Source organism: Protopterus annectens, chromosome 11.part0 (assembly GCF_019279795.1).
Source record: "Protopterus annectens isolate FY-2018-M chromosome 11.part0, PAN1.0, whole genome shotgun sequence".
Lineage (NCBI taxonomy): Eukaryota > Metazoa > Chordata > Ceratodontiformes > Protopteridae > Protopterus > Protopterus annectens.
The window spans coordinates 311,038,081-311,052,924 of record NC_056745.1 but is presented as its reverse complement, the minus strand read 5'-3'; the positions used below and the strand labels follow the sequence as shown (position 1 = coordinate 311,052,924).

General features: G+C 40.2%; 1 protein-coding gene across 1 annotated transcript in view; it reads right to left on the bottom strand.

Moving 5' to 3' along the window:
• Window positions 1-14,844, bottom strand: part of NEDD1 (NEDD1 gamma-tubulin ring complex targeting factor) — a 955,822-nt gene that overhangs the window by 692,609 nt on the left and 248,369 nt on the right. Inside the window, exon 6 of the mRNA XM_044087817.1 lies at window positions 4,066-4,295. Coding sequence (XP_043943752.1) covers window positions 4,066-4,295 — 230 coding nt within the window. The remainder of the gene's footprint in view (window positions 1-4,065; window positions 4,296-14,844) is intronic.

Here is a 14,844-nt window from a genome sequence, read left to right as displayed (position 1 = left end):
GTGTTCGTTCTTGATCAACACGAGGCTCTTCCAGAAGTTTTCTATACTTGCAACTATATTTATGTTTTTTCCACATTTCTTGCCTTCGTATCTGGTCCTTCACCTTATATTCTTTCTTTTGTTTTTTGGCACATTCAGTTGTTGCCTGTTTTTTATCCACTTCTGGTTTGATTTCCATTCCTGCTTGATGTCGATATGCTTCTGCTAAATTAACCAGAGAAGTCATCTTAGATTTATTCTCCTCATGTTTCAAAACTTTAACTACATTTGGATCTTGTGAGGTCAGTAGATGTGTGTGGAATCCCACGATTGCAGATCTATACATGTAATCAATTTCAAGGAGGCCCGTCCCTCCTTCGGAATGGGGAATATATAATCTTGGTATACGTTGATTTTTATAAATCATTTGGTGAGCATGAATCATCCTTCTTGTTTTAATATCTAATCTATCCAACACTTTTTGGGGCCATTCACTCCAAAACTATACGTTAGGACAGGAAGAGTAAATTAATTTATAGCTTGGATCTTGTTATTAGATGTCAATGCTGTTCTCATGATTAATTTATGTCTTCTAAAGTATTCCTTACTGAGTTTTATTCACATTTGTTTATGTTTTATTGCTTATCCTTCATTAATTCCCAAGTACTTATACACTCCCTCTTGCTCAAGTTCTTTCATATCAGTCTGTATTGACACAAAGAATTTCAGTTTAAACTAAAGTTTAGGTGCTCATGTTAGTTGATAGTCACTTGGGATAGCAAGAACAGATGATCTTCCTGCTACTGGGGACAGTAAAACTAATGTGCAAGTCTTTACAAAAGAACACATGGCAGAAGACCAAAAAATCTACAGGTGAAGACTTTGATCTTTATGTACTCTGACATTTTTTGAATTAGCAACTTAATATTTTCTGACTTTAGCAGTTTGACATATTCCCTTTATGTCTACTTTCTAAAGACCAAAGTCTTTCCCTAGGAAAGCAAATATGTTACTGCGTTTTGTAGCTTGTTTGAACTTCCACCAGTGTTCACATTCTTTGAAGCAGTCACCATGGTCTAAATGGGACATTCACTGTATAAGAAAGTGTTATGGTATTATATGTTTCTTGCAATCAAAATTACTGGATTTAGTGGGTACAAAACTTCTTTGCAAACAAACAAATAGCCACTAAAAATTTAAATTTAACAAGTTGCAAGGCAGGACAGGCAGTAACGAAGGACGGACATCTCCGTTGCTTATTTTAAAACTGTCTCGCTATGTTAAACTCATTTAACATAGCGAGACACTAAAAAAAGCAACGGAGATCTTGCTTTCTCCGTTGCTTTTTTTTAAAACACTGTCTCGCTATGTTAAATGGGTTTAACATAGCGAGACAGCTTTAAAATAAGCAACGGAGATCTCCGTTGCTTATTTTAAAGCTGTCTCGCTATGTTAAACCCATTTAACATAGCGAGACAGTGTTTTAAAAAAAAAGAGTTATACTAATGGAAAAAAGTCCGGGCGACCGGACCTTTTTCCATTAGTATAACTCGATTTACAACGGGCACGCTGGCCAATCAGCGTGCACGTTTTGGGGGGGTCATGGTATAATAAGCAATAATGCTGCATGGGTGAAGCTGCAGACCACAACTCATGAAAAGGAAATGAGTTATGCAAGGGAGCTTACACTCTTCGTAATACTACAAAATGACGGATTGTAATGGTGTACTATTTACTGGAAGATAATACCATGCTGCCCTATTGCACCTGGTTGCTTCATGAAGCCCATAAGCAAACATATATGTGAATTGCCATTCTGCTAATGCATATAAAATTTCTGACTAGCAACCTTGCACAAAGGAGGTAAAAGACACATGAAAAAGTGGACTGCAAGTGCACCTAGTTTCTGCAACGTGTAAAAGTAAAAGCAAGGAAGGGTTGGGATGCTAACTCCAAACTGCTATGGAAGCAACACCTTATGCCACATTTACATGGCTTATAAATCTGTCATTCTAACAATATGATAATAGATGCAAACTGCAGCCATTTCATGAACTGCGCCTATGTACAAGGTTATTCCTCATCTATGTAAGTAATTCAGAGTAGTGTTGAATTGTGATTCTGTTCACAAAGGACATACCAGCAACAGGAGAGGTAAAGGAGGGTTCTGAAATATCTGCAAAAGTCTGGAACATGGTGGCTTGGGACAAATGGGAGTGTTTTCTTTTTTTTTTTTTTTTTTTTTTAATGAATTCACCAATAATCTGGAATGTGACAATGAGGGAGGCTGGGAGGGCAGTATTTGCAAGCTTCTAACAATGATCCACACTTCAAGATCCAATCATGGATGATAAAACAGGAGGAATGTACAAAACAGTGCTTTAATCAGAAAAAATAATGGTTCATAGGATGCAGGGCAATAACTTCAACAAGCAAATGACATGAGAAGAGAGAAAATTATATTATCATTTCAAGCAATATGATGACAGTGGGATGAGGGCTACTTCTAACATTTCAGCAACAGACAGTATGACAATCAAGGAAGAGAGCAAGGGGTGATAACATTTCTGCAATTAATAGGGACATAAGCAGAAAGTGAGAGTAAATTTACCATTTCAACAGTGATCAAAGATCTGAACATTAAAGAAATGGGTAAATGTGCTGTTTGGGTAAATGTGTGCTAACAAGCTTCATTATGCATCTGAAGATAGCACTACTTAACCAGGAAAAATACTAATTTAATCAGTGGACACAACAGAATTCAGTCCAAGAATGCAAGCTGTCTATTTACCATAAGGAACATGTAAAAGAAGGTTTTATGAATCGCAGGGGAAGGTAATGGGTCAGTGTGTTTCATACACAATTATTCATTACATCAACTTGAGAAGCTGAAATCTTCACTTCTATGCTGTAAAAAAGAGCTCCTTTCATAAGTAAAAACTCACATAAACTAGACCAAAAACAAAATAAAAAAATGACACTGAAAGAACTGAAATGAGACAATAAATCCAACCACAGGACCACCAGAGTAACTTTGTTAAGCATTTTCACTCTAATGCATGAGCTTCATTTGATGAAGCTCATGTGCATTAAAGTGAGTGAAAGCGCTTAAAGTTACTCTGGTGGTCCTGTGGTTGGATTTATTGTCGCAGTTCAGTTCTTTCGGTGTCATTTTTTTATCTCCTTTAATAAGTGCTACAGTTCTGATTTAAATATGAACATGTGTACAAAAGAACAGATCCCAAAATGTCTGGTCATAACAACCTAAAACAACCCATCTTCCAAAACATTCAAAAACCTATCTTCCAAAACATCCAATATCTACTACATGGAAGAGTATCAGCAAACCAAAATAAATAAAACAAGCACATGTTGCCACTTTCTATGAAGGAAGTAACATGAACACTTTGGACTGCAACACGATTCTATGAGGGGTTACCCAACGATGCACTCAGTATGAGCAGGGGGAGAAGGGAAGAGATGTTTTAACAAATTCGGATGTGGTGCAAGTTTAAACTGCTGACAAAGGCTTTTGCCAGAGTTCAACTTCTGTTGGAGACAGTTAAGACAGAAAGATACATTCAAAGGATGGGCAAGCTGCAGTGAAGAAAAAAAACTAGTTACACAAAACTTTTTGTTGCTTCTCAGGCTGTGCAATCCCACAGTTTTATATGCAACAGGGTAGATAGTACAACCTCCTGTACAAAAAAATCAAAGTTATTTTACTGCGATGTAATGTGTGCCAGTTTATGTACTTGTCAAGTCTTCACATCTTGACTACTCTCTAACATACATTCTCAATGAAAAGTTTCAAGATGAATCATTAGGGACCCCCCTTAAGACATATTCCACAAGGCATTGTTTGACTTTTAACAAGAGGGCTCACACTAAGGTGCAGTGTTTACACTGTAACATTTTAAAATCCATCTCCAAGACGAGTCCAGACCAATAAGATTACACAACATCTCACAGGTAACAGTGAAATCTTATTTCCATAAAAAGATACTGTGGGTTATACATGCATAAATGTTACATAAACATTAATAGATCACAGATACAAAATGTACAAAATTCAAACATACTTACAATTTGCTTGCAGTGTCATAGCAAATAACCCTTTTATCTAATCCAACAGTAATAAACAGTAAGTCATTGACTGGAGAAAAGCACAGTCCTGATGCTGGAGCCTTGTGAGCAATGTCAAAAATATGATAGGCACTCTGAGTATTGGCATCCCACAGCACTACGGTTCCATTGTCTGATACTGTGCCAAATAAAGCCTTCTTGAAAAAAGAATATCGCAGGTCTCTGACCGCCTAAAAACAGAATTTAGTAATTACTTCAGAACTTCAAGGACAGTAAATTAAATGCAACATCTGTATTCAATGTTTTTATACTTCTCATTAAGGATGATTGTATGTGTTCCATGAAAAAAAAAAAAGTTAAAAATCCAAGGAACACACAATACTCATCTAGAGAGAGACAATTTTTTATACACACATCCACACACAGAAATATATACATTATATATATATATATATATATATATATATATACATATATATATATATATATATATATATATATATATACATACATTATATGTGTATATATATATATATATATATATATATATATATATGGGATTACTACGAAATACCAAACGCTCAAAATCCCGACGTTGAAAACACTGAGACCAGATGACCAAAACCCCGCATTACCGAAAGACCAGAAGCACGAAATGCAAAATAAAGAAGTTATGTTCTTACCATAACGTTCCATGTGGAGTGTTCATCTCGCCTTTGTTCTTACACATGGGTGTCGGAGCCGATCCTCGGCTCCGAGTAGGCCGCTTAGCAAAGCTCTGCATCCAGAAGAAGCTCGAGACCAACCTACCTCCCACAATTCCCTCTGTCTTTACCTCAGATCTAGTTTGCAAAACAGCACCAGATCCAGCAACAATAATGTAAACCTCCAATACATACATATACACAAGGAGTGCAACTCAAACCAGTAGCACAACAGAGAGAGACCAGCAGCGGGAGATAAACAGACCAGACCTCTAAACTGGACGTTCTTCCTGACCTGAGGGTGGGAATGTAAGAACAAAGGCGAGATGAACACTCCACATGGAACGTTATGGTAAGAACATAACTTCTTTATGTGAGAGTGTTCAATCTCGCCGTTTGTTCTTACGCATGGGTAGCGTCCCTAGCTCCGTGACCCTGAGAGACTCACGGAAGAACGTTCCTGAGCACAGTGGAACCAAAGGTTGCTCTGTCCCTGGAAATCCTATCCACTTTATAATGAGTGATGAACGTATGTGGTTTAGACCAAGTGGCAGCCGCACAAATAGTGTCTAAAGGTAGGCGGGCCGCATGAGCCAAAGATGTAGAAACTGATCTAGTAAAATGTCCTTTTGGTTTGGTGGGCAAACTCTGACTAGAAGCAGCATAAACAAAGGTAATACAATCAGTTAGCCATTTGGAGAGAGTACGCTTCGTCACTGCCATGCCCTTTTTGTTGTCCGCAAAGGCTATAAAGAGCTGGTCTGCTTTCCTATGATCTTTCGTTCTATCTAGATAGAATCTGAGTTGTCTATGAACATCCAACTTGTGCAACATATACTCCAGCTTATTGGAATGATTTTTGAAAAATGTGGGAAGCTCAATGGATTGATTAATGTTGTTAACTGAACACACCTTGGGGAGGAAAGAAGGGTTGGTGCGTAAAAATACCCTGTCCGGATGAAATATTAAATATGGCTGTTTAATGGAAAGAGCTTGAAGTTCCGACACTCGTCTGGCTGAGGTGATAGCTACTAGAAAGAGAATTTTCCAGGACAAGAACTTTAAGGAACAGGAAGAAGCTGGTTCAAAAGATGGTAACATTAGCTGGGATAAGAGGAGGTTTAGATTCCACGGAGCTGTAGGAAACCTGACTGGTGGTCTAAGATGAAAGGATCCTTTCAAAAAGGCTTTACAAAGCCTATGAGCCATAACAGGTGCTCCATTCTCTCCTACATGAAAGTTAGAAATAGCAGCCAACTGAACCCTTAAGGTGGCAGTAGAGGCTCCCTGGTGAAACAGCATGGATAGGAACTCTAAAACTTTGTTTAGTGGAGCTATTAAGGGATCTAAATGCTGTGCAGTCGCCCAGCATACAAAACGTTTCCACTTACTAGTGTAAATTTTTGTAGTGGAAGCCTTATGAGAGGCTACTAGAATGTCTTCAACCGCTGGAGAGAGAGAGAGAAGATCAGACCTGGCTAAGAAGGGAAGCGGAGCAGCCAAGCTGCTAATCTGAGGGACAGGAGCGACTGGTGGGGAGCTCCTGACGAATGAGTCAGTAAGTCTGGCACCGGGTCCAGAATCCAGGGCTCCCGTATTTGGTGTGCTTGAAGAAAGGGAAACCAAATCTGACGAGGCCAGAATGGGGCAATGAGAATTACAGTCCTTTCTAGATCCTTGGCTTTCTGGAGAAATCTCGGTATCAGAGGTATAGGGGGAAAAGCGTACAGGAGACCCGGGGGCCAATCGTGAATCAGAGCGTCCCTGGGGACATCCCCTGGAGGGGGTAACAGGGCAAAGTAGCTTCTGCATTTGGCGTTCATTGGAGAAGCAAACAGATCGCAGCAAGGCTGGCCCCACTTGCGGAATATCATTTCCGCTATTGTCTGGTTGAGGGACCACTCGTGAGGTAACAGGATGGCTCTGCTCAACCTGTCCGCTATAACGTTGGATAACCCCGGGATGTGCGTTGCTATCAGAAAGCGACCCGTGGACTCTGCCCATTGCCAAATTCTCATGGCCTCTCTGCACAACTGGTAAGACTTGGTTCCTCCTTGTTTGTTTATATACCAAACTACGGACATGTTGTCCAGTTGAACTGCAATAGTCCCTAGAGGTAGAAGGGAGGAGAAGTGTTGCAACGCTAGAAACACTGCCCTCATCTCCAGTACATTGATGTGCAGGTTGTACTCTAGATTGGTCCATTCGCCTTGGACTGTCTGTCCCTGAAAGATGCCACCCCACCCTATCAGGGAAGCATCCGTGGTCACTGTGGCTGTTGGAGTGGGTAACACAAACGGTCGGCCGCCAATGAGATTGCGATTCTGTAACCACCAAGACAGGTGTGCTTTGCAGGTGTTTGTAATGTGAATTTCGTGTGTCAGCGGTAACTGTTGGAACGACCATTGTGCGAACAGCAGCCATTGGAGAACTCTCATGTGTAGTCATCCCATGGGAACTGCAATGAGGGAAGCTGACATGAGTCCCAAGACTTTCAGAACTAGTTTGGCTGGGGATTTCTTGGACAACAGAAGGAGATATATGTGTTTTTGTAGGGAAGCTATTCTTGCGGAGGGGAGCCTTAGAAGCAAGGAACGGGTATCCAAATCTGCCCCTATAACCGAAATATGCTGTGATGGCTGTAAGGCAGATTTTTCGAAATTTATCGAAATCCCTAGGTGAACACAAAGGCTGAGTGTGTAGTCCCTGGCCTGTATCAGTCGACGTTCGGTGGTGGCAGTAAGGAGCCAGTCGTCCAGATATGGAAACACCCGGAATCCTAGGCGTCTCAAGTGAGACGCTACCACTGCCATGCATTTGGTGAAAACCCTGGGGGCTGTTCTTAGACCAAAGGGCAGGGCCCGAAACTGAAAGTGGCTGGCTCCCAGCCGGAAGCGCAGGTGATCTCTGAACGCTCTGGCCATTTTGATGTGGCAGTATGCGTCCTTGAGATCTATTGAGCACATCCAGTCGTCCTTCTGCAAGAACGGAAGGATCGATTGAAGCGTGACCATCCGGAACTTTTCTTTCTTCACATAGGTATCGAGATTGCTTAGGTCCAGAATTGGCCTCCAGTCCCCTGTCTTTTTTGGAACTAAAAAAAACCTTGAGTAAGTTCCGGATCCTCTTTGGTCCACCGGGACTGGTTGGATGACCCTTTTTTTTAGCAGCTTTGAAATTTCTATAGCTGCAGGTTCACGCAGATGGGGCGGTACATCTAGGAATCTTTTCTGTGGTAACGGAGGAAGTAGAAATGGAATTTTGTAACCTCTGGTAATAATGCTTTTTACCCAATTGTCTGAAGTAAGACTTTGCCAGGCCTGAGGGTATAAAGCTAAGCGACCCCCCGACTGCCTCCAGAGCAGGACAGTCGGGAAAGGCTTCCCAGAGATAGTATTCCCTGTCGCCTTGGTTCTGCGGACCCCCGCTGCCGCCAGGGTGACGTCTCCCACTTCTGCCCCCCCCCCCCTGCCTCTAGAGGGGGCATCACCCTGTGTGCTTGGGAAAGAACCCTGGGGTTTACGAAACCACATTTTCCCACCTCGTTGCCCTTTGGGGTACAGCCGGGTTTTAGTAGGTGGGGTAGGCCCCAGGTAACCTAAACTAAATATAAATGTATTAAAACACTACATATATAGTTAAAGGGGAAACCAGGCCATACACACACACACACACACACACACACACACACACACACACACACACACACACACACACACACACACACACACACACACACACTATATAAGTCTACAATCCTAGAAATTTTTAAAGAAAATTTTCTTTGAAAAGTTAGCTTATCGGTTCCAGTTGGCTCAGAGCTCTTCAGAACGATGCGATCGATTGCAGCGGCAAACTAGATCTGAGGTAAAGACACAGGGAATTGTGGGAGGTAGGTTGGTCTCGAGCTTCTTCTGGATGCAGAGCTTTGCTAAGCGGCCGACTCGGAGCCAAGGATCGGCTCTGACACCCATGTGTACGAACAAACGGCGAGATTGAACACTCTCACATCCTGATGTTAAGGGATTTTGTGTTAGCGCTTCTGGTGTTGCGGTTCAGGTAAGTATGTGTGTGTAAGTGTGTGTAAGTGTGTTTGTGAGGGGTGTAGTGTGTGAAAGTGTGTGTTGTGACTGTGGCGTGTGTGTGTGTGTGTGTGTGTGTGTGTGTGTGTGTGTGTGTGTGTGTGTGTGTGTGTGTGTGTGTGTGTGTGTGTGTGTGTGTGTGAGGGACTGTAATGTGTGGTAGTGAGTTTACCTTGTGTGTCTGTGCGATCTCTGAGTTAAAATAATAAAGTAGGGGGTGTGGGGGGTGCAGCCCCCCTGCCTATGTCTAGTGCAGGATGCATTGTTTGGTTGTTGGGGAAGGTGTGTGTGTGTGTGTGTGTGTGTGTGTGTGTGTGTGTGTGCATATATATATATATATATATATATATACACACATTATATATATATATATATATATATATATATATAAAATACACATTATAAATATATATACACACATTATATATATATATATATATATATATTTACACACACACACATTTTATATATTTACACACACACATATATATATATATATATATAAACACACACATTTATATATATATATATATATATATATATATATATATATATATATATATATATATATACATACACACACACATTATATATATACACACATTATATATATATTATATATATAGTAATCAAACTTTTTGGCAATATTGGACTAGAAGTGTGTATGCAATCATATGTCAGTTAGGGTTAATGTAATGGGGAAGGGTTAGTACATGTGTGTGATCTATTCATATGACAGCTAGGGTTGGGCAAAGGGACAAACTTAATGGGTATGTGCAAATGTATGTAGGTCACGGTTAAGGGTTAAGTAAGGGGATACATTTAGTGTAATGGTCAACTGCTGGTGTGGATGATGTGTACCTAAGCCTGCCTTCTGTACTGACAGTTTTACAGAAAGGGTTATTTTAAGATAAGGTACATGGTTAGGGTTAGCAAGCATTACTAAGGAGGAAAGGAGGGCTATTTATACATACAAACAAACGCACACATCAGCAGCAACCCCATTTTTCACTATTTAACATGGGGCTGAGGTGTCACATCAACATCAGTCAATGTGACCAAATCACCTAGAGCTTGCATGTATTTGTAGCATACATCCATATATATATATATATATATATATATACATACATACATACATACATAAACAACACATTTAACAGTTTGCCAACATGTAATTTCTGAAAAGTCCAGCAAAGCACATTAAATTAGAATGCAGTATAATGCTCCTTACCTCATATAACAATGCTTTGATTACTGCTGTCACCAGCACAACTGTAATAATGATATTTGGCAATGCTAATTGCTAGTGCATTTCCAGCAACTGTAATAATGGTATCGCTAATGCTGGAAATGCATTATAATTAACACTTCTCTGAACTATTTCAGTTTTACTGCAGATTTCTTTAAAGCTCACATGCATAGCCATAAACTTAAGTCTGCTTACAACAGCTGTTGCTCTACACCAGAATCATTTACTTAGGGCAGAAAGTGACAAAAATGTTGAATCGAACATAAAGGACAGTTATAGATAAGAGCTAGCATACAAATACAGAAAAATGATGTACAAAAGGTAAGGAGCAATGCATTTGCATTACAGTATGTATAGTTACAGATATATTACATTATAATACAAACAAGATGTTAATAGAAAAAAAAAAGAGAGATATTAAAACTAAGTTGTGCATATTAAGAGTTGTAGATGTTCTTAACAGGTAAAACATCAATTATACATTATCTATTAAGCAACTGCAGAGAGAATCACTGAGCCTATTCACAAAGGTGCAGTTCACAGAACCAAACTGTATATCCAAATACACAAACGAACCAAACTGCAACAGAATTTTGCATTTTAATGATAAAACCTTATAAAGGCAACAGTTGCCTGCAATTTAATAATACTCAGTTAAAAAAATGTTAAAAAATACAAAGGACAAGTGCTTTCGTTTGCAGTGTATAACATTCAAACTTCTTCAGATCCATTTTAAAATCACCATGTGAAAGTGCTTTTATCAGCTCTGTCACATGACTACAATCAAAGAGAACTTGTCTTATACAAGCAATATATAAACATATATTATTATATATAATACATATAAGCATTATATAAAATGAATCTGAAGAAGTTTGAATGTTATATATTGCAAATAAAAGAGCTCATCTTCCCTTGTGGCAGGGGAAGATGGCTAGGTATAAAAATGCAAGCATGTAGAAAAATACAGCAGAAAGTACAGTTTTGTACCTACCATAAATGTAGATGTTCGAGTGCTAATACAGCTGCAGTCATAACAGATGGGTTTTCCTGCCGTCAGGCGGGTCCTCGGTCGGCCAAATTCCAAAGTCTAGGTCCGGCGTTGGTTGTCGTCGCTTCTTCCCTGACGTCAGTGCGACAGGGGTATAAAAGAACCAGCCGACGCCATTTTCTTCAGTTTTTCTTGCCCCAGATGTCAGGTGCCCCCAGAAGGAAGGCAATACATAAATTTATGCAATAATGCAATGCAGTATAATCAAAAAACAGTAGTTGCAAGCAAATACACCATAAAAGAATACCCCAATCAGGTTGTATGTGGAGGTGTTATGTTCCAGAGGGGAAGGAGGGAGGGAAACTTGGACTGCAGCTGTATTAGCACTCGAACATCTACATTTATGGTAGGTACAAAACTGTACTATGTTCATCGTGCATACAGCTGCAGTCATAACAGATGGGTAGAATACCAAAGCTAAAATAAGGGTGGTAGGCACTAGGTGGAACTAGGAGGAGCAAGGATGCCCTGCAAAACTGCAGTGGCAAAACCTGCTCTGGATTTGGAGTATAAAGGCAGGTGATAGTGCTTGGAGAAAGTATGCACAGAACTCCAAGTGGCAGCTTCCAAAATATCTTTGGTAGGAACCCCCCTGAGGAAAGCTGCAGAGGTAGCTGTGGCCCTAGTGGAGTGAGACCTTATGCCTGCAGGTACAATTTTACCATGAAGAGAGTAACAAAAGCGTATGCAGTGGGCTATCCATTTTGAGATTGTCTGTTTGGAAATAGGCTTGCCTTGAGCCCCTGTAGCATAGGACACAAAGAGCTGCTCTGATTTTCTGAAAGGCTTTGTTCTGTCCAAATAATAACGTAGTTGCCTGTGAATATCCAAAGAATGTAGTAGCCTCTCCCCTTTGTTTTGAGGATTGGGGTAAAAGGTAGATAAGTGGATAGCCTGATTCAAGGCTACCCTGGATACTACCTTTGGCATAAAGAAAGGGTTGGTTCGTAAGGAAACTCTGTCCTGATGGAAAATGATGAAAGGTTGCACAGCCATGAGGGCTTGAAGTTCAGAAACCCTGCGAGCTGAGGTGATAGCCAGCAGGAAGGCTGTTTTCCAGGACAAATATTGTAGTTCCGTTGAGGCAGCTGGCTCGAAAGGAGGCAAAGTCAGTTTCTCTAGAATGAAATTGAGATCCCAAGCAGGCACTGGTTGTTTCCTTGGGGGTTTAATATTCTTTGCCCCTCTGAGGAACTGTCTTAAGTGAAAGCCTTGATGGAAAAAAAAGAGGAAGGCCTGAAGACACCTTGAGAGGAGGCAGACCTGTCTAAACTCTGAGTTTCACCGCCAAGAGTGGCTTCGGTATCTGTAGTTGGGGTGTGGGCCGAAGAGCCTGCGACCTCGGGTACAGAAGACACCACCAATGAAGTGTTGTCGGTAGTCAGGGGCTGCGTAGGTGCCTCGCTGAGAACCGGGCCACCTGTAGTCGGCTTTGGCATGGTGTCGGTCCTTATCTTTGCGTCTTTTAGTCAAAACTGGAGTTGGAGTATCCGACGACATTATGTAGTTAAATTTTTTGCCAAAAAAGTGCTGGGCGAACTCCGCCCGACGCTTAACGTTTATTGACGCTTAACGTTTATTGACGCTTATTGTTTGTTGAATGTAGCACAAAAACGACAGGCCGAGACGTCGTGGTCTGGGCCTAAGCAAGGAATGCAGAGGGAATGAAAATCCTTATGCGGTATTTGCTTCCCACAAGAAATACAATTATTAACTTTGTCTGACATCGGTCTGAGGCAAGAAAAGTTTCCCCAACGGAGTACTTAGCTTTCAAGAAGACTTCGGTTGCAGATATTCGTAATCTCAGGAGCTGGCCGACCGGCACTTGCGAACTGCTTCTGCTTCGGGCACCGCGCGGCAAGAAAGACTGGGGAAAATGGCGTTGGCTGGTTCTTTTATACCCCTGTCGCACTGACGTCAGGGAAGAAGCGACAACAACCGACACCAGACCTAGACTTTGGAATTCGGCCGACCAAGGACCCGCCTGACGGCAGGAAAACCCATCTGTTATGACTGCAGCTGTATGCACGATGAACATCTGTGAAACACAGACTGATCCTATGCAAGAAATTAGGAGAGGGGTCATTACCTGGATTCTAATTATATGGAATAGAGGGGGTATGCTTAGGTTAGAAAATTCTGTAAAATGAGGTGTTAGTTGGGAAGATAGAGGAGAAAGCTTGTTTAGTTTGACTGTAAATGCTAGCTTTTGTGGTGGAAAAAAGTAAAACCACTGTAAAAGTGGTAAAATAGTATGACAGACCTATGTAATTTTGTGAATCAATACAACTGATCTGCCTGATATTTGCACAGGACATTGGGACTGGGGAAATTTTGTTGTAATGCAGGCAAGCCCAATTGATTTTTTGTGGGTGCTGCTATTGTCTTGAAGGAGAAAGCTGACTAGATAGCATTGCATAGTTCACTAAGTGCCTGAAGCTGTAAGCAGAGGGTTTGGGTGGTATAGAATATGGCTGGTAAACTACAAGATAGAATTAAAGTTTCACTGCAATGGCCATCTTCATCTAAGTGACCAGCAAAGGAAACTCTTACTTTGCGGAGGGCCATTATAGCAGTAAATCATAACAAATGAGTTTACTTACTGGTGAAGCTGTGGTGGTCCAGTTTTTCCTCACCTTTTGTAGCATCAATGCTAAAAAAATACAAATGTAACAGAATGATGAAAAAAAATTGCTTAACTCATTCTCTTCAGTACAGCTCTTTTGAGTGTGGTCCTTAACTAACAGTGGGCATGGCTTGAGCCTTTGAAAATGAAGTTATCATCTTACAGTTCAAACAAATATTTGTATCCCTGTAACCCAGGTGTTACTAGAAAAATATAAATGGCAAACTCTTCAGGATGAATTTATCTTTATATTGGTGGCATCCAGTCAGTCTGATGCTTTATTTTTACTTATAAAATCCAGTTTAAAGGCAGTAAATATTAATTTTATAATGTATATAAATATTAATTTTGTAATATTGCATAAACAGCTTATGATAAACTCTAACTATTCAAACAAGATACACTGCCAGCAGGATCTTCTTCATACAGCTGTGAGCTTTCATATTAGGTTATGTACTTTGGTCTGTGTTATCTGAATGTTGAGATATTTGAAATTATTTACAATACAAATAAACAGTATACACATATTATTCAATATCTCTTTAGCTGCATTAGACAGTGGTCAAATATCAATACTATTGTGTTTACCATCATGTAAGCTTTAAGATGAACTCTTCTGCTAACTTATATGTAAGCATGGTTTTGGAATTAATGCAAATATGAACAAGCAGTATTTGAAGCTTAGAGGAGTTGGTAGGAGTTAACTGCAGAAACACCTGGAGGCGCACACAGCTGTAATGAGTTAACCTCTCTGCTGATGTTTAATACATCAGGAGAAAGCACACCTGTATTTTTTATTTGTATTCCCACACTTTTCATATAAAATGTAAATAACCAACACTTAGTAATGTAAGTATTCACCTTACCATATACCATATTGCATTTTACAGTATTTGTTGCAAATAGTGTTATTTTTTTGTAATTAAATTTTCTTCATTAGCACCGCCCCTTGAAAATTTTCTTGAAATTGAAAATACCTGACATAACATCATGAAAGAATGTACCCACAATGCCTCACTTTTCCATACTACATTCAACAATGAGGGAGACTTGTATCCTAGTAA